The sequence below is a fragment of the Osmerus eperlanus genome, chromosome 26 (genome assembly GCF_963692335.1).
Source record: "Osmerus eperlanus chromosome 26, fOsmEpe2.1, whole genome shotgun sequence".
Lineage (NCBI taxonomy): Eukaryota > Metazoa > Chordata > Actinopteri > Osmeriformes > Osmeridae > Osmerus > Osmerus eperlanus.
The window spans coordinates 6,580,729-6,601,467 of record NC_085043.1 but is presented as its reverse complement, the minus strand read 5'-3'; the positions used below and the strand labels follow the sequence as shown (position 1 = coordinate 6,601,467).

Here is a 20,739-nt window from a genome sequence, read left to right as displayed (position 1 = left end):
ATGTGTATATTTTTCATTTTTTTTGCCCGAGTTTTGTAGATTTTCTTCTCTTTTTGAGGTGCACTGTGTGAAAAAGTCCTAAGTTAGCTCTCCCAAGCAGGAGTATAAACAGAGGAGCCAAGCTGTCGAGCACAGACTGGTTCTTACCGCCAGTTCTGGGCTTTTTACTTAAGCGTGTGGTCTGTGATGTTGCCGGCCGCATGTTCTGATTGGACGTTGTGCTGGATGCAGGGTTACAGTGTTGACTGTGTGTTTGAGTGGGCGTGTGTGTGTGTGTGAACGCGGGAGCACAAACGAGCGTGTATATTGATCTTAGGTTTGGTGTTGGACCACGTGTTGTAGGTCAGTCAGTGGACTGTACAGTGTCGTTATATTGGGGTTTGTGGATTAAGCTGATTGGTGTTCTGTTGTGGGTGTGTGTGATGTGTTCCTAACAGTGTAATCTGATTGGGTAAGAAGGGCCAGAATGAGAGAACCGTAGCCGACGCTCAGGCTGACGCCGTTCTTGAGTGGCACCGATTGCAACGTGGGCCATGAAGACTTTAATGTGTTTAAAGTTTGGAGCGCTACAAGGATGATGCGGAAAAATGTAGGCGGTAGGCTTATTTTTGTTTTGGTTTTTGTCCCCCTACTTGTTAAGTGTTCCCCTCTTGTACATAGTTTTGTCTTTTGTCCAAACGTTACATGTCCAAAGTACATTATTTTGTTGTCGTTTGCATCAGTTTATGACACGTATGTCTGAAACTGAACAGCTCTATGAAAACAGACAGGGGTTCCCCGTCCCCCCTCATCAGAAGTTGGGTTCTGCTGGTGACAGAGAGGGGAAGGTGACGTCCTGGTCTCGTTCCACCAGGACGCTTGTCGTCTACCCCGAGCCAGTCCTCTCTGTCCCGGCGTTCCCGTGGCACCGCGGAGCGATCTGGAGACGTTTGCCGAGAAATGACCGTCAAAGCGAACGCGGCCTGAGCGCAAGGCTACAGTCTGTGTTTGATCTGGGCCCCCCGTAGCTACGACGGTTATATAAACCTCAGTGTGTGTGTGTGTGCGCGTCCGTGCGTGCGTGCGTGCGTGCATCCGACCAATTGGGTGAGGAGAGGGGCGGAGACCCCGACGTGACATTCTATCGGAGGTGAACTGTGCCAAAAGTCCACTTCTGCCACCCCATCATTCCTCTCCCTCTCATCCGTCTCCCCTCATCCCTTTGCTTTCTCGTCGCCCTCCTTTTCGTTCGGCTCCTCCCGCTCTGCCTCGTCGTCGCTCTGCTCCCGGCTGTCGGAAAGGCGCCTAGCTCGGCTCTTAAAAGTGTTGTCATATGAAGAAATGGAAAAGAAACAAAAACCTAGTGTTAGGGATCTTGGGTTTGGTGTTAAGGGTTTGATCGGTCAGTGTTGGGTGGATAGGGGCTTCTCTTGTGCTATGCCTTCTTGCTCATCAGATTTTGCATAAGACGAAGTAAACCCCCCCCCCCCCCCCCGCCGCTTTTGTTTATATCGGCTCTCGCATCCCGTGGCACTCGCAAGCTGAGCCGCTGTAGCAGAGAGACTTGTTTGTAAGCCCAGTCGTGGGATCTCATCTGCTAGAAGAGATTCCTCTCCGTTCCCAGTTAAGTGTCAGTACGCTGTTCAAGGAACAGTGTTAAGGGTATTAGGAAGTGAATTAGAGGAGCAGATCACTGGAACTGGTCTAGGATCAGTATTCTGGAGTTGTACATATTGTTCTTGAGGAGGGGGGGAGAGGTTGTGTTAGATACGGTGCAAGGGGCGGGCCGTCCGGGCATTGTGCTGGCTGCCCCGTGGCACCGGAGGTTTAGAAGCCTACCCGAATCCCCGACCCCCAACCTCACCTCTTGGTTGTTGGAATATCAAAATATAGATACAACATTTCAGATGATATATTCACCGTTACATTATTGTAATATAGAATATTACATTTTGCAGTATTCATATTTGTGCCTTGAGTTATTTTATTTTCTCCCCCTCCCTCCCACCAACTGTTTTCACTTTGTATTCTTGTTTGAAGGATAACGATTTGGGGTTGTTTTAAACTGAAGTGCACATGTTTCTTTTTTTTCTATTCTGTATTTCCAGTCAGGAGGTCTGATTTAAGACACATTAAACAATTCATTACAACTGACTGATAAGATTTAAAAGGAGTCTTACTGTATCTGTGTTGAGTCTGTACCAGGGTTTGTACAGGATTGATGAAATGGCTGCAATTTCTCCAAATCCAAAGGTTTATGCTTTCCACATCTCAAATTATTATTCTTGACAACCCGATAAGGTGTTGGCGTTTTAGGGAAGTATAGATTTTAAATGAAGAAAGTTATCTAATTGGAATGCTAGTTAACTGGTGGAATGGAATTAACCCATTGCCATGACATGTACAATCTTTTTGGACTCATAAAAATGAAATGAACATCTTTCTAAACTGGGTGATAAGAATTCAATGTATTGTCTACTCTGCACACGCTCAGTTTTGCGTCCGTCTTGTTCAGCGCTCCCGTAACTAGAAACATCTCCCTCGAACGATGCTAAAAAGAACTTTAGTAAAGTCGACATGTTGGCTATCTTGTCAATCTTCTACAATCTTTAACAGACCAGTAAAGAAGTCTAGAGTTGAACTGTTGGACTTTGTTCGGTTTTTGTTTAATTTTTTCTGGGTCAATCAAGAAGATGAATAAACACCTTCATTGCCATGTTCTGGAAAACACCCCCAAAGTGTCCTGGAGTTATTTGTCTCATGGAAACTTCTCACAAACAAACAATCATGAACACACATTGAAATAAGAACAGGATTTGCCACAGCACAGCAAAATATAGAGGAAGCAATGCCCGGACTGTTCTCCAGCTGTTTATTGGGGTGACCTGGGTAGTGTGTGTGTGTGTGTCACTCGTGTGTGTTCACCACCACTGCGGTGGTGGTGTAGGAGAACGGGCTCAACAGCAGGGCCAGGGTGTAGTGGCGATGACCGCCAACATGCGCCTCGAAGACAACCTGCACAGACACAAACACAACAACATTCTGAGCCGATCCCCTCGCAAACATGGTTGACGTTTGACTCACGTTCGGCCAACTCTTTCCACAAACTGAAGAAAAAAAAAACATTGTGACAATACGCTGTTCCAGAGGCCTGAGTGATGGTATTTTCATTGCTGTTTGACATGCACATCACCTCAGCACTTAAACCTTTTCCACAAGACGAGGGAGGTACTCACATCCGCCATTTCGTGGAATGGTGTCCGGCCTTCGGCCTTCCAGTAAGACTTGGTGTCAAACTCAACACGATACACCCCTGGCTGGAAATCCTGCTCTGTGATCAGGTTATGAACCTCCCCAGTAGCGTCTGTAACCCTGGGAGGAGGGATAAGGACCGTGTTTAGTAGCACGCTTAAGGGAGTCAGGTGGCTGAGCGGTTAGGGAATCGGGCTAGTAATCTGAAGGTTGCCGGTTCGATTCCCTGGCCGTGCGCAATTGACATTGTGTCCTTGGGCAAGGCACTTCACCCTACTTGCCTCGGGGGAATGTCCCTGTACTTACTGTAAGTCGCTCTGGATAAGAGCGTCTGCTAAATGACTAAACGTCTAAATGTAATTATGATGTACGTTTTCAATCTCCATTCTGACATTCAAGAAATCGCATCCACATCTTTTACATGTTGATTTCCTTTCACACTCAAGACAATGACCTCCTCACCCGTTAGCGACCTGTGCCCACGCTCCGTTAGCATCTCGTCGGGCCACCTTCAGTGCCACAGAGCCGGCTGGCACACCCTTCACCGCGTCCAGGATCTTCACCATCAGAGGGCATTTGGCATCCGACTCACCATGCCTGTCCTGGACCGCAAAACTAGTCAACAACACTACACGCGGTGCACATGTAGACACATCGGGGAATTTAACATGCAGCTGGGACAGACATGGTGAGGTCAAAGTGTAGCGAAACAGAGAGGTGAATGTGGCGGAGGTACAAGGTCGTCAACCCTAGTGCCATTCCATCCCTAGCAGTAACTATACCTGTTACAATACTAATGGTTTCTTCCCTTGGCTTGTCTCTTTTCCTTATCTCACACAAGCACACAAACACATTCCTTATCCAACCATCTAAACTTGATATTGTGTCATTGCCTCCTCTTGTTGTTGTTGACCTTCTCTTATCTTGGGTCACTTAAACAGCTAACATCACTTATTTGCCATGATGACATTTGTTGACATAACATACTGTGCCCAACCAGTGTGTACAGTAAACCAGGTTAACCACCCTTTTCAAGGGCACAGAGCCTTGCTGGTGTTTGAACATGACTTTGAGCAGAGAAACTGTTGACGTTGCCTGGAATGAACTCCAAAACCTCATGCCAGGATGGCCAAACTAATTATTTTTTTCTTCCACCAAGGCTAGAACTCAACAAACTACTTTCTACCACGCTTTCTTGATATAAAATGTTCTATTTCTGTCCAGACTGTCGCACAATGACATGATCGACAACGGCGTGCACGATTTTATGTGCAAAGATGTTCTCATAGCCCATGGGAAGACACATGCACATACTCACCACTGGAGTGGCGCTGCAAAGCAGAACCGAGGAGGCGAAAAGCAGGCCAAGCAGTGATCTGACCATCCTGGAGTTCGACAGGCTGCTCTACCTACTCACTTAAAGACAGGTAGAGTGGCAAGGACAAAGGCAGCATAGCTTTATACCCAGCACCCCCCCCCCCTGCCCCCCAGGCTACTCAGAAATACCCTGCCTCCTTCTGTCGGCTAAATCAATACCCAGAGATTGAGTAACTCACACAGACCATGCTTTGTAGCAGTCCTATAAAAAAGGATTTGGCCACGGTGGGAGCTAAGACAGGAATTTGCCAGCGTGCTCATAATATTGGTCTAATCTTGGGAAACAAAGTAGGGTTCAAATACAGCAATTGTACGAATATCGGTTTTTATGAAACCTAGTCGAATTGTATCTGTGTCAAGGCAATTAAAGACATGTCAGTTGTTGGCTCAGAGTCAGTTGCCACAAACACTTGATTGACAGTTTGGCTCCACTAAACTGAATTACAAAGGACCTTAGGATACACCTTATTGGATGACTTATCTCGTGGGCATTTGCTTAATTAAATACTACATGCTGTTCTTTTTTCTCAACCGCAAACAAGGGAGAGCATTTCCTGTGGGAATTGGCAAGCATCCGGGACCAATAGAACATCTCACATGCCTTTGTTCTACCTGCTCATAACATACACACAAACCATGCTAGCTCTGGTTAACCCTTGTGTTATCTTCGGGTCGTTCTGACCCATCAGTCATTGTGACCCACCGTCGTATTGTGACAACTTTACCGCATACAAAAACAAAGTGAAGCATTTTCTTTTAACCGTTGGGCTGTCTCAGACCCCCCACATTGCGAAGGTTAAAAGAAAATTATTTTTATTTGTTTTTGTATTGGGTAAAATTGGGTAAACACAACAATGGTTCGTTATGAACCTTTGGGTCATGTGACCCGAAGGCAGCACGAGGGTTAAGTTAATAGTACAGTCAGTCAGTCTGTCCTTTAGGCAGCCTTCCAATCAGGTGTAGTATTACCTCCTGTGGGTAAAGCTGTGTGAATGGCCTTCTTTGTCAAAGTGGCTTTTGACAGCAGAGCTTAAACTGGATTAGCTCTCGCTGTTGTTTTTCTCAATCAGTTTTGTCATGTTATCAAAACCAACTCATTTATAAAGCATAGGACACTTTGTAAGGGTGTGTTGCGTTTCCATTGTTTTCCAGGAGATCTCCTGTACTGTTTGAACATCTGGTGTGAATGTTTTGTGCTCTAGGTGTTGAGAATGTTTTGTCGGAGTGTATTTTGGCTCAGGTTGTAAAGTCCTGTCAGCAAAGCAGGTTGGTATGTGTTAGCATTAGCTTTCATTCTGTTCTCACAGCCCCAAAGGCACAACAGACATAATCTGCTCTGACACTTGTGGGAAACAAACATGCTGGATTTTGGATGTGAGAAATATCGTTTTGATAAAGAGTGTTAATTAAACATACAAATTAGTGAATATAATAAAACCAAATGATATACCACTGACATTTTGGCATTTATTCTGTAAATGCAGTATAAATATCAACAACATCTACAATTGATCATGTAAAAAAGCACAGAAGAGGCTTTTAAATGTATTCCACGCACCACAAGGACATGTACAAACATGTTCAGCATCTAAGCATTTACCAATAAAGCATTTTGTTAATCTTATACCTAAGCCTCTAACTTTGTCATAAAAAAAGCAAATAAACCAAAATACCAACAGACAAGAATCTCGATAATAGAAACCCCCGGACAAGTACAGAAGCAATACTTCTGAGGACATTTTCTGCAAAGCTCTCACTGTTGACTGCACCTGCGAGAAGGACTCGTTGGACTTTTGGGACTTTTGGTGGAGCCCTTTTTACTTTTCCTCAGTTTGTTCCGAGGAGTTGGAACCGTGGCTTCTTGCACATGTGCAGTGACTTCACCTGTTTCCCCACCAGTGGCCCCAGCCGTCTCCACGCCGCCCTGGGTGTCTGTGGGTTCTGTTGCTACCTCTGTGGTACTAACTGCCCCTTCCAGCACCTCGACAACCTCTGCATCTCCAAATTCATCCCGGGCCGGTGAGAGCTCACCTATTTGCAGGTGTTCAGCAGCCGGCACCAGCGTCCCCTCAGCACTTGGTGTGGCAGAAATGTTGGCGTGTCCTGTGCTTTCCAACTCCACCTTCTCAGCTTCTGAACTTGGTTCAACGCCTTCCACCAGACTGGAGTCTCCATCCACTGTTTGCCCATCAGTCCACACTCCCTCGGGCTCTGCCACTGCGACAATCTCTGTCTTGGGCATCGAAGAGGTCGATTCTGTCTCTACCTCCACTGTGGAAGTAACTTCTGCATTAAATACTTCACCCACAACAAGACCGTTCTCTGATTCTCCCCCTTCCTCAAAGGACTGGGATGATAAGGCCATGTCGGTGGGGGGCAAAATCACTGTCTCTGTCTCCTCTGAGATCTCAACATCCTGGATGATCTTTGTCTGGTCTTCCTCCTCCAGGAGACCCTCACTCTCTACAGAAGGAGATATTTCCACATCCTGGTCAGACCCGACCTCTTTTTCCGCCCCTTGAGCACTCTGTCCTTCAATATACTCTCCTGGTGGCTGATGTTGCAGCGATGACATCACTTCCTCTTTAGTGTATTCTTCTTCCGTATACTGCTCTTCTTCCTGGTCATCACCAATACTGTCTTCTGATGTCTGATGTTGCAGTGATGACATCACTTCCTCTTTAGTGTATTCTTCTTCCGTATACTGCTCTTCTTCCTGGTCATCAACAATACTGTCTTCTGATGTCTGATGTTGCAGTGATAACATCACTTCCTCTTTAGTATATTCTTCTTCTATATACTCCTCTTCTTCCTGGTCATCACCTATACTATTTCCTGATGTCTGATGATGCAGTGATGACATCACTTCCTCTTTAGTATATTCTTCTTCTATATACTCTTCTTTCTGGTCATCACCTATGCTGTCTTCTGATGTGTGATGTTGCAGTGATGACATCACTTCCTCTTTAGGATATTCTTCAGTATTCTCCGCTTCTTCCTGGTCATCACCTATACTGTCTTCTGATGTCTGAAGTTGCAGTGATGACATCACTTCCTCTTTAGTATATTCTTCATCTATATACTCTTCTTTCTGGTCATCACCTATACTGTCTTCTGATGTCTGATGTTGCAGTGATGAGATCACTTCCTCTTTAGTATATTCTTCTTCTATATACTCTTCTTTCTGGTCATCACCAAAACTGTCTTCTGATGTCTGATGTTGCAGTGAGGATGTCACTTCCTCTTCTATACACTCCCCTACTTCCTGATCATCACCAATACTATTTACAGACTCATTTTGATGTGATATTGTGCCTTGTTCTAGATTTTCTTGCTCTACCCCACCATCTGTAATGTTTTCAGCTGAGGGGTTTTCATGCAGATCTGACTGTGAAAGTTCCTTTTCTGAACGTGTTTCTTCTTGGTTTCCCAGTGAGTTGTCCACTGTGAGGTGATCTGAATCTGCATCTGATCCCACTTCTTCAAATTCAGACAGAACTTCTTCCAGGTCACTGGTAACAGTTGGGATGACAAGGACTCCCATTGTAAGGTGATCTAGATGTACCTCTGACCCCATTTCCTCAGGACATTCCTCTTCTAGGTTTTCTTCAACATCACCAACAGTGGGCTCATCCTGGGAAAATCCTGACATCACTTCCTCTTCTTGAGCCAGCATTCTTGATTCTTCCTCGTCCGACTGATCTTCCGCAACTAGATCGATTATGTCAGATCCTGACAGAGAACACTCATGTGTGGACCTCTGGGCCAACATTGAAGCATCTTCACCAGACCCCTCATCAGAAAGATCAACGTCCTCCTGGGTCTCGGTCCCCTGGCTTTCAGCCTCCTCCACGGACTCCTCCACAGGAGATCTGATCTCCAACACCGTCTCCTCCGCAGTCTGTTCATGGAGATCCTCAGATACCTCAATCGGGGAAATACTTTCATCTGCAAAGCCTAAGTTAGCGGCTTCTTCTGCTCGTTCCTCTCCCAGTGAGTCAGGCTGTTCGCTCTGCCGTACCGAGGCCTCGGTTGCTAACACCAAGGGCTCCTCCCCGGGACCCTCATCCAGTGTAATCTCAGTCGTCAGTGGGGAAGCCTCCAATGCGTCCTCCTCCTTAGTACGGTCTTCCAGAGTTGGATCTTCAGGAACAGGCACGGCTGGTGTCTCGCTTTCTGAGAACTCTTCTTCGGCGTCTTCGCTTTCCGACACGTCTTCAGGTGTCTCTCCATCTTCCTCGGACAGCGACGGATTTCCCCGCTCGTTGTTTGTAGACGCGGCAGTTTCAAAAGGGAAGCGGCTCTCGGATATAGTGTTGGTCTGTGTTGTTAAGACCTCAGGAGGTGTAGTGTGTCTTGGTGCTATCACTTCTGGCCCCTCATGACCAGTCATGCCCCCTCTCAGTAAGGGCCCCTGCTGGGCACAGACTGGGACACCCTGAAAACCTGTTGTCATCTGACCCACACTAACCTGACTGATCCCAGCTTGCACAACGCCTGCTGGTAAAACTTGCCTCACTGATGTCTGTCCTGCTAGAACTTGCCCCTCCCCAAACTGCATCCCCCTGACTTGCCCCATCCCCGGTTGCCCTAACATAACTTGCCCCATCCCTGCTTGCCTTAACATAACTTGCCCCACCCCTGGTTGCCCTAACATAACTTGCCCCACTCTAGGCTGTCCAACACCAACCGGCACCACCCTAACCAACCCCATCCCTACTTGCCCCACCCCCCCCGTTAAGGTGTGTCCTGGCAGAATGCCACGCACACCACCCTGGGCTGCTGGGCCTAAAACCCCATGAGGGGGAACAGCCTCCTGGACCAGGACTGCACCTCTGGGCAGAGTGCCCTGAGGAACACCTGGGTTTGAGCCTTGTGCTTCGGTTCTGACCTGCCTCTCCACTATCATATATTTACCATCTGAGGTGCTGCCTACTGTGGCCCAGCCACCTGTGGGCACAGAGCCCTGGACCCAGCCTGGGCTCCCTGGAGCCATCATCACCGGGCTCCCTGGAGCCATCATCACTGGGTTAGTGGTGATAGTGGGCCTGGTAGGGCTTACAGGGCTGGTCGTTCTTATGCCAGAGGTTGAGGTCTCTGATATGACCCTATTGCCTTGGATAACCAGGCCTGGAGAGAATCCTTGGGGTCCGTTGACCACTATCATACCCTGCAGGTTGGCAGCGGGCCTCTCTGCCACCAGCACAGTGTTGTGGACCTGTGGCTCCACAACGTAGTGCATAGGCTGCATACTGGGGGTGGTGATGTAGTACATAGGCTGCTGCACCAAGATGGTCTGACCAGCAGGGGGAGACAGAGGAACAGGCTGCTGCACCAGGATGGTCTGACCAACAGGGGGAGACAAGGGTGCCTTGGTGACATGACTGGTTGCAGCTGATTGGCTAATGTTGACACTGCTGGTGGATGATTGGTGGACGTTAGACATGCTTGTTGAGGATTGGTTGATGTTGACGGTACTCTTAGCGATGTTGCTCTCCTTTTGGATGGTTTGTTTGGACTCAACAACGCTTTCTACTTTAGGGGGTTGAGAGGGTTTGGGAGGGGAGCAGATCTCAGCCAGGGTCCTGAACTTTGGCCCCAGGTCGCTGAGGAACTGGAGGTCATTGTCAGATTCCAGGAGGCTGCAGCAGCCCACTGAGCCCACAGGAGAACCCTGGCCCTCGTAGTCGTACACCAACAGATGGTCCTTCGTAGGAGGGTTCTGAGCAGCACACGTCAGCTTCTGCAAAACACAACAAAAGAACCCTTTTTACTCACTTTTATGATGCATCTCAATGCTCTTTATTTAATGTTCCATCAGACTTAAGTTTGTAAAAGACATAAACAGCATTGTAGTAGCAGGTGATTGGAGAACGTGCAGTACCTGGAGATAGTAGTCCTCTAGGAAAGCATCAGGCAGGGCTATGCCTTCAAACATGTCCTGTGTGTTGGCTTGCCTGGCATGGGAGGAATGTGTGTATCTGCCAAACGTGGAACCGCGGGAGGTCCCCAGATTGTAGGCCTCTCTTTGGTGCCCGTAGCCTGTGTCCATCTCTGTCTGACTCACGCTGAACTCTCGACCCAGCATGTGACTGTACTCACTGTACATCCCGCTGTTCCGGTAGCTGTTGGCCACTCTGGAGGACTTTGTGGCGAAATTCCCTGCTCCCAGAGTCCCAACGTTCGCTTGGTCAGTCACGACCATAGGAACACTGAACAGGGGAACCTCCTACAAAGATACAAACAGACAATGTTATTACCAGAAAGAAATGAGTAATGTATTATCAAAGATTCTTTGCTTCTTGGGGCGTGTATTTTTTTAAACATTTGAGTTAAAAAATGATAGTTCCAGGATGTTGGTATTCTAAAGTAGTCACCCTATCCTCTCCCTTGCCCTCTGTGTGGTAGGAGATGAGGTGTTCCTTGGCATCAAATGGAAGGTTGGTGAACTGGTCAGCAAAGCTGGCAGGGTCCCCACAATGACAGAACACCACCAGGAGAGGCAGCACTGTCAACACACAGCCAAGGAGGCAAAGAAGCCAGATATTCAGAACAAACAGCACGTAACCATGAACGTATGGAAATGTCTAGAACTATGTGTGAATGTGTTGCAGAGAGCTCCACCCACGTAGCAGCAAGAGGGCCGCGGTGAGAAGGAGGCCGATTGCTGGGGCAGAGAGTTGGGAGGAGGGGGTCTGGGCGTATCCCATGAGCCTTGAGCGACACTCCCCACCTTCTGCACAGGTACACACCTCCACCGTAAACACCTCCTTCTCTGGGCAGGCTAGGCCTTGCTCGTCTGCCACCTCAACGACCACATCATACACACCCGGCCACAAGGCCTCATGGGAATGCAGGGCAGCTGTGGTTTCTGTGGAAGTTGAGGGGAGGAGAGGAGTGAGAGAAGTGAGAGAAAGAGAGAGAGGCATTTTTTTCATCCCACAGTCCGGACTTCCATGTTACATCTTTTTGAATCCTACGATATTCTCCCCTCTTCTCTCACCATTGAATGGCTTCATCTCCCATTTCCCTCGCGTCCCCTCTGTAACCACGGTGAAGTTGAACGGAGCCCCGTTCGGTTTGACATCTTCATCAAAGGCAGTGACGTACACTGTGCGCTCATCAGAGCATACACTCTCATAGCTGGTGGTCAGGGTGGGGCAATGGTCGTTAGAGTCCAGAACTTGGATAGCTATGGTGCCTGTCGCTGTCTTTGCAGGCATGTCTGCACGTGGGAAAAAGGAAGAACTGTTGGAACATTCACTGCAGACAAATGTTAAATTGTGCATCTTTAAGAATAATAAATGACACCAGCTTTTACACGCTGAACTGATTGTGACTTCAACACGTTTATGCTCAAGCCCTTCATGACAAACAAACCTACCCTTGGTCAAACAGAGTATCTTGGCATAGTATGTCCCATTCACCAGAAACTTGGACTCTCGATCTGGCATCTTGTTGAGTTTGATCTCAGCTGTCTTCTCATCAATGGTCAACCAGTTGTCTGGATCATAGGCCTTGGCATAGCTGCAGAGTGGATTGTATTAGGTCAGTACTAGGCCGCATGCCATCAGTCCATGGTGAGGCTAATTCGATTTCAAAATAATTAGGTTGATGTATTTTCACTGACCTGACATCCTCTGCAGGTTCTCCAGTATCTCCATCCACAGCAGGATAGGTGGTGATCACCCCATCTTTTGGGAACTCTGCTGGGTCTTCAGACACAGGAACAGGCTTGGTGGTTGGCCGGAATCCTGGGCCTTCAGGCATGTTGTTCACGGCAATCTTAATCGAGTAGCTCTTTTTCTCTGTTTTCTCAGACCCAGCACCCGCCCCTGTCCCAGCCCCTGCCCCTGCCCCTGTCACAGCCCCGCCTCCTGGCCCAGCCCCTGCTCCTGCCCCAGCTCCTGCCCCAGCCCCAGCCCCAGCTCCACCTCCAGTCCCTGCCCCTGCCCCAGCTCCACCTCCAGTCCCTGCCCCTGCCCCAGCTCCTGCCCCAGCCCCAGCCCCAGCTCCACCTCCAGTCCCTGCCCCTGCCCCAGCTCCTGCCCCAGCCCCAGCCCCAGCTCCACCTCCAGCCCCTGCCCCAGCTCCTCCTTCTCCCACTGCCACGTCCACATCCATCTCAACAGCACTCCCCACAACGAAAGGGGCTACATTTTCTATGACCAGTCCCAGCTCAAGCTTCTGGACTTCCTCAAAATCCACTGCCTGGTGTGTTGGACAATATAAGGAAGGAAGGAGGGGAAAAAATATATTTTAGATAATGAACCAAACATTGAAATCCAAACACAACGAAACGTTTTCCAATACATACCTTGACGAGCTTCAAAATTCCCTCATTGGTCTTCTTGTCTGTCTCAATGGTAAAGAGGCCGTTTTCATTTCCTTTCGCAATGTGAAAGACGGCCTCCCAGTTATCTGTCTGTTCCACATCTTTGTCCAAAGCTTTGATCCTCATCACAACCACATCAGCCACATTCTCATCAACACTGCCTGCATACTGAAAAAGAACCAGAACAACAATCAGCCATGGACGAAGATGCAACAGATGCTAATGTCCAGATAGATTTCATGGGATCTGATCAGGGTTCAAAGGAATTGGTGTTGGTGGTTGTTACATCGGACTTCTCCAGAGTCGGGACGTTGTCATTGATGTCCAGGACTTTGATCTCCACCGTCCCTGTCCCTGTCAGTCCTCCCTGGCCCCCTCCCATATCCGTCCCTTTCACCACCAGCATGTAGAGATCATCCGTCTGCATGGATGGGACGAAACGCATGTTTACAGCTCTAATGGACACGAGCAGCGGAACACCTGGAGCTTTCGATTCATCTTCGACAGCTCTTAGAGGCTCAGCAAAACCACCAGGCCTCAGCTAACCTCTCTGTCCAATGTGGCTTGGTTGACGTAGAGATTCCCTGTCTTTTCGTCGATTTTGAACATGGATGCCGAGCCCTTTGGCTCCTGACTGATGATTTGGTAGGCAATCTGGGAGTTAATGTTTCCTTCTTTGTCATCATCCTTGGCGGTGATCTTCATGACAAAGGTACCTGGTTTTTCCCAGCAAGTGAGGAAGCATGGGAGTGGATTAGCACAGAACATGGCAACAAACTCCATCTTAAGATTGTACGGAATGTCTATTGGACACTGTGTGTTGTAACATGTGTGTGTCTTAATGATGCAATTATTTTGTTTGAAGTATGGCTATGAGAGCTTTAGCTGTAACAGAGTAAATTACATTACATTTATGCATTTAGCAAACGCTTTTATCCAAAGCGACTTCCAAGAGAGAGATTTACAAAAGTGCATAGGTCACTGATCATAACAACGAGATAGCCCCAAACATTGCGAGCAGCCAAAACATGAAGCATACATTGTGAAAAACCAAATAAGTGCCAAAGGGAAGAACCATAAGAGCATGCAGTTAAACAAGTTACAATTAAACAACATGAAACTCAAAGTGCAAGAGTGTACCTGTAGAAAAACAATCAACAGTAAAATATTTCACAGCGAGTACAAGAATTTAAATCCGTTACAACTAACAAACAAGAGCAACAAGTCTCTCAATAAGAGTCATTGTGATCCTGGAGGAAACTAGCATCAGGTCCAGCAAATCATTCCTAAGTACCATTGTACTCCCGGAACAAGTCTTAAACCTTTGAGTAGATGATGGTCAGTTAAATACCTTCTTTACTGGACTCTGTGACTTCCCCAGAGTGGAACTCAAAATACGGGCCGTTGTCATTCTCATCAAGGACGGAAATCGTAAGTGGAATGTTGGCCTCTGCCAAGGTCCCATTTTTGTACCTTGCAACACCAAACAACTGTGTGGTAGGGTTAGAGATGGGGGGGACAGAAATAGGTGGAGAGGCAAACCACATGAATATTTACAGGACAGCCTGTGACTCTTTACGGAACAGTTTACCACATTTGTCTGACAGGGTGGACTCACTTCGTACTCTTCTCGCTCCTCGCGGTCCAGGATGCCCTTAATGCATACAAACCCGTTCTCAGGGTTGACAACAAAGAGGTTAAAGGGAGGCTTGTCAGCGCCAGGCCCGTTAAGTGAGTACTCCACCTTCTCCTCTTCTTCCTTGTCAGAGCGAATCTGAACAAAGGATACACACCAGTAGCCGTCAGGTTACACGGCACGCTGTGTTCTTGCACTGTGCATCTACTGTATACTGTTGTGATTTGAAAACCATTCATTGCATCCTGAGTATGAGAGCATTTTGTTAAAACGTGACATACACCTTCGGGTCATTGTGACCCTTCAGTCATTGTAACCCACCCTCCTGTTGCAACAACTTTACCCAATACAAAAACAAAGTGAAGCATTTTCTTTTAACCGTCGCATTGTCTCAGACCTCCCACAGCGCGAAGGTTAAAAGAAAATGCTTCACTTTGTTTTTGTATTGGGTAAAGTTGGTGCAACACGACAATGGGTCATTTGAACCTGAGGGCAGCTCAAGGGTTAAATTATGTTATGTAATAGTCTACATAATGTACAATTTGATTCCATTTGCCAGTTTTCTTACAAATAATTCTTTGAATTATTAAGTGCAGGACTGGCTCAGACTGCATTTTGCGTCTGTACTTCCCATACGTCAAACAAATCACTCTTATCATGACCTGAGATCATGCAAAACCTGTTCCTGATTCTCAAAGGGGAAAACAAAATGGATGTCAAGTTTCAGGTTGGCATCAGGTGTCAGAAATGAATGATTGCCAAACTATTCCATACCAGAACTTCCTGAACCATTGTTTTTGATTTACCTTAGCAATAAACGGTTTCTGGGTATAGTCATGATTCTCTTTCAGTTTTGCAGGTGGAAGAATCCACTCTCGTTTTTGTCGTCTGGAATTGTGGCGTTTCCCTGCTTTTGCCGTGCAATTGAGAGCCTGAAAAGAAAGTACATTGAAAGAAAATTGTATCTAATCACACACACATACTGTTCAGTACACGCACGGACACACACCTTAACATATACACCAACAAACAGAGTCAGTTCATGAGGGTCATTGCTGTAACAGCATAATTGCGTTCGACCCACCTTTTAAAAGTCCTGACAAATTTGCCTAAAAAGCTAAACAAGGCATACCCAAAGTAAATTGTAAGCTGTTCTTGAACAATTCGGAGGACATGCATTGTGGTGGTCTCTTTTAAAAGGTGACACTGAAGTTATTTCCCCTGTTGTCAGAATCCCTGTAAGTGCTACTGGTGTTGAGTAATAGAAGCTTGAACACAAGGACATAAACGTTTTTATTTCCGTCTGAATGTTGTTTGGCATACAGATGCCTGCAGGTGCTTTTAGGTGGGAGGTATTACCTGGAAGACACAATGGCACCACAGCATGAAGCCTTACCTAATCCAAGTCAAAAGTAGAATATAAAACCACAATACATTTGACATGTTTTTCTAGGGTACATCCAGGCGTTTTCTTTCTGTCCAGCATGATTCAACAAGAGTTCATGGCTATTTATGGATGTCATAAACAAAATACTTGTTTGGACAGTTTGTACATTTGGGAATGCAACCAGACCAGTTTTTTTTAGATGTTTTGCATAACTGGACAACTGTGATATTTTTTAGGTCAGTAGTCTCTGTTTGGGTTAGGGTTTCACTTTGTTGACACGTTCGTGGTCGGACAAAGACGTTGATTGTACTTGTTGCGACTCGATGTTGAAATGGGCAACATCAATATAATCATAACAATTGTAGCTTTTCCACGGCGGGGGAGCCGCTAAGAGGTTTTAACACTCATTCTCATCATTTCCATGACACAACAGAGCTATCGAAATAACTTGGATTCTGTTGGATTGGGATGTTTAATCCAGATAAAGTCGAGGACCAAGTTACATGGAGAGCACTTAATCATTGATACTACAGTTGCCAAGTCAATGATTCACAATGATGTCACAACCACCCTTGACTCTCTCTCTCTCTCTCTCTCTCTCTCTCTCTCTCTCTCTCTCTCTCTCTCTCTCTCTCTCTCTCTCTCTCTCTCTCTCTCTCTCTCTCTCTCTCTCTCTCTCTCTCTCTCTCTCTCTCTCTCTCTCTCTCTCTCTCTCTCTCTCTCTCTCTCTCTCTCTCTCTCTCTCTCTCTCTCTCTCTCTCTCTCTCTCTCTCTCTCTCTCTCTCTCTCTCTCTCTCTCTCTCTCTCTCTCTCTCTGTCTCTCTGTCTCTCTGTCTCTCTGTCTCTCTCAGATATATTACACGGTTCAAATTTTACAAGTGCAAAACACATACAGTACACAAACAATGAACATGCATGTGTGCCGTCTTTGACACAAGAAATGTTAAACAGTCGTGCTGTAACAAGCAACATAGACAAAACTGAGTTCCACAGTCAGGTCCAGTAAAAATATTTTAAAATGAAGCGAAGCCAATGACATGTACAGCCCGGCACATACACACTGAGTGCACACACACAGAGGGAGAGAGAGAAAGAGAGAAAGAGTTAAGAAAGAGCTGACAGAGAAACACAACGTTGTGCAAAGTGATAGAGCGGCCAGAAGACACACACACACACACACATTACATGATCTCTCACACTTACATGTTAGATGGCTCAGTCATTCCACATAAATATTACGTATGAAGTCACAGCCTATTGACTGGATGGTTGCAGACCTTTTTCTGGCTAGGAAGATTTCTTGGTTGTACATTTCCCTGCTAACACTTTACATACGTTAAGTAAACGTATCTGTAATAGCATAAATACTATCAGAAAGTACAGTGTTGTTGAAATGTAGTGACTGACTTGTAGTTAACTTGTCTGGAAATGCAGTATGATAATGGTCTATTCAACCTGTGGGATCAGTGTCATCATATAGCTTGCTTTGCTCATTTACTGCCGCTAGCGAAGAAAACGAATCCTTTCTTCAACAATCATTCAAAACTGATTTCAACATTTGATGATGTGAATCAAATGTGTGCCTGGGTGCTTTTGCTCATGATGTTGTGCAAGCTCTGCCTTTGCGGTACTTGTAGTAAGACAGAACAGATGTGACTGATTGCTGGCACATTTAGACTTTGGACGTTGTCTTGGAATTTGCACATAAATCATACTGTTGCTGACGGGTGTATTTTCGGATCAAAATTAGGCCCAAAAAATATGACTGCAAAAAAAATGCACTGTATAATGTTTTCTTTTTGCAGAGGCGTATATCCTAAGCAAGTTACAGGGGGGGATTTCAACCTACAACTGTTTGATCTGCAGTCAAATGCTCTACCCCTGAACTGGACCCATATACATGTGTGTTTGTGCATGTTCACACATCCATAGCATGTTCAGTTTTGTGTAAGTCCACACACCACACACCCAGGACACTTTGTCCCCTTGTGGATACATCGCTCTGCATGTGGGTGGGTCTGTTCTCCTGCTCACACAGCACAAACGTATCTGCGGCTGCAAACTGCGCGAAACTTTCACCATGGACAATGACATTCCTGGCAAGCACCTTTGTTTTAGGTCGCGGTAAGCATTTGTTTTAGCAAAGTATGGCTTTTCGGTTGAATTATTTGAACCCATTTTTGAACTGACCCCGAGAGCTCCATTTCCCGACAATCCTTGAACTTGAAAACATGTAAAGGTGTGTCATTTCACATGGTATTGGATAATTACTTTTTAACTTGCTAAAATGTTTATGGATGTTACAAGTCTGGTCTTGAGTAACAAATCAAGCACGTGTTACAATATAAACAGTCAGTTTATTAATGACTACAACTTCCACATAGGATTTTACTGGCTTTAGTGTTAAGTTACCTGCAAGCTCTGTTAACTTCTGATTGACAAAGATTTTAGAGGAGCTATGTCTAAAGTGGAATGCTAAGGAAAACACATTTCTGGTGTAAATTCAAATGAATGCATGGATCTTGTGCCAACAACATGCCATATTTACATTTAGCAGACGCTCTTATCCAGAGCGACTTACAGTAAGTACAGGGACATTCTCCCTGAGGCAAGTAGGGTTAAGTGCCTTGCTCAAGGACACAACATCATTTGGCACGGTCGGGAATCGAACTGGCAACCTTCTGATTAATAGCCCGACTCCCTAACCACTCAGCCATCTGACCCCCCATGCCACATGCTGGTCAGATGTGTCAATAGAACAACTGCAACAAAAAACTGGAGATGGTACTCACCAGTGCCAGCATTAGCAGCAAGCAAACTCTCGCAAGGCAGATCCTAACCATGGCTGCACATAAACTGGACCATAGATGTGGATGATCAGGCAGGAGTGTATTTCTCTGTTACGCAGACTATACTGTGGGAGACCTTGGAAGAAATCTGAAGGGGAGGGGGGGGTCGTTTACATTGATGACAAAGAGGTGCCTTAAATACGTTCTCCCCGGACACACCCATGTCAAGAATAGTTTACATCACAACCCTGAACTCCCCCCCCCCCCCCTCTCCTCCACCACCAAGACAAGCCCACACACGCTTTCCTCAAGTCTGAGTAGCCCTTTCGCACCCCTCCTCCAGTGAATGCTTTTGAAAGGTGTGTTTCTGCGTGTGGGGACAGCTTATTGATGGAGCCGGGCTGGGTCTGGGGCCTCGGGCAGTGTACTTTAACCGACTAGTGAGACAGTGAATTTGACTGATTTGCTTCAGTGCCTTTGCCTTGAACTACCTGTTCTCTGTTGCAGCCATAAAGCTACACAGGGTGGGGCTAAATGTATGTAGTGGAGACAGGCTTGCAGCATGCCAACGCATGTGTTTGTTTTTGTAACAGGGACGGCTATTCCAATAGCAATAGCGTAAAAACTGTTTTTTTGTTCTGTGCTGATCCACTTGAGAAAATATGGATGATATAATGTGACAGTTTGAACATGACATGTAACGAATGGTACTATTTAAAAGTATATTTTTTAATACAAATTAAAGCACAAACCAAGAAACTTTTCCACGGTATACCCTCAGACTAAGGTTGACAAAAAAAAAAATAGTCTTAACAGTTTAACGTTTAAGGTTACATTTTCATTTATAAAGTCACCAGAGGCATTATCTATTCCATCACATGATGACCCACTTTCCGAAACTACACTTTCCCATGTTGCCAAAGCAACTTTTCAGATATGAATAATGTCTATATCTCAACCCTGAGTTTTCCTTTCTGGTTCTCCTTTAGAACGTGGTTAGAATGTTCTGCCCACCACTCCCCTATCTCTCAACCCACTGCACACCCCCTTGCCCAGAAAGATTCGGTGGCACTGGACCAACTGTTGATAATGGGCCAAGACTTACTGGACTAAGTGCTCCTGCCCTTAAACAACCTGAACTTAGAGAAACTGGATTCTCAACCATGAAATGAACTCCAATGTAATCACCATTACGTTCTGATTGAAACACCTGCTCCAGCACCAATGGGTCAGAACCCATGTCGTCATGCGGAAAGTGCCTGCCTGCCAGAATGATTTTCTGAAGACCCTGGAGAGCTCCCACAGCTCCACCCTCGACCAAAATGGTCTGACCTCCCCCTCCTCCCATCCCTCCTCCTCCCATCCCTCCTCCTACTCCTCCTCCCATTCCTTGTGGGAGAACCACACTTTCCATCTTGGCCAAGGTGGCTTGTCCACCATTACAAGATACTGGGTTTGGACCCACACCCTGGCTCTCGCCCACTATGACCACCCTCTCACCCCTTTTCAGGGAGGACTGGGGGAGAGAGAGCATGCCGGTGTGTCCAGCGCTTATAGTGCGTTCTACGTGTCCAGTAAGTGCATCCGTAGATGGCCCATTGACCACTATCAAACCCTGTGAGTTCCCTCCCTCCAGCCGAGCTTGCCCCCCACCTCCACTCCTCTCCACCAGCACCATCCTCTGGCCCTGGGCAGGCCCGCTGGACACCACCCGCTGCCCCTGCACCATCAGGCCCTGAGCGGGTCCTGGCGGAGGCCCGTTGACCACTATCATGCCCTGCAGGTTAGCAGCGGGCCTCTCTGCCAGCAGCACAGTGTTGTGGACCTGTGGCTCCATTACGTAGTGCATAGGCTGCAGCATGGGCGTGGTGGCGTAGTACATAGGCTGCTGCACCAGGATGGTCTGACCAGCAGGGGGAGACAGAGGAACAGGCTGCTGCACCAGGATGGTCTGGTTCTGACCTGCCGTGCCCTCCCTCAGGGT

General features: G+C 46.8%; 2 protein-coding genes across 2 annotated transcripts in view; both read right to left on the bottom strand.

The window, feature by feature from the left end:
* Positions 1-2,623: 2,623 nt before the first annotated feature.
* ttr (transthyretin (prealbumin, amyloidosis type I)) lies at positions 2,624-4,709 on the bottom strand. The gene is made up of 4 exons (XM_062452302.1): positions 4,550-4,709; positions 3,694-3,833; positions 3,216-3,351; positions 2,624-2,994 (listed from the first exon to the last, which is right to left on the bottom strand). Exons 1-4 carry the CDS (start codon positions 4,613-4,615, stop codon positions 2,887-2,889), a joined length of 450 nt encoding a protein of 149 aa, XP_062308286.1. The 5' UTR covers positions 4,616-4,709; the 3' UTR covers positions 2,624-2,886.
* A 1,346-nt stretch (positions 4,710-6,055) lies between these two features.
* LOC134012699 (uncharacterized) overlaps positions 6,056-20,739 on the bottom strand; it is a 35,385-nt gene continuing 20,701 nt past the window's right edge. The window contains exons 16-17 of the mRNA XM_062452241.1: positions 20,640-20,687; positions 6,056-9,933 (exon numbers count right to left, since the gene is read on the bottom strand). Of these exons, the coding sequence (XP_062308225.1) occupies positions 6,362-9,933; positions 20,640-20,687 (3,620 nt within the window). The 3' untranslated portion in view covers positions 6,056-6,361. The remainder of the gene's footprint in view (positions 9,934-20,639; positions 20,688-20,739) is intronic.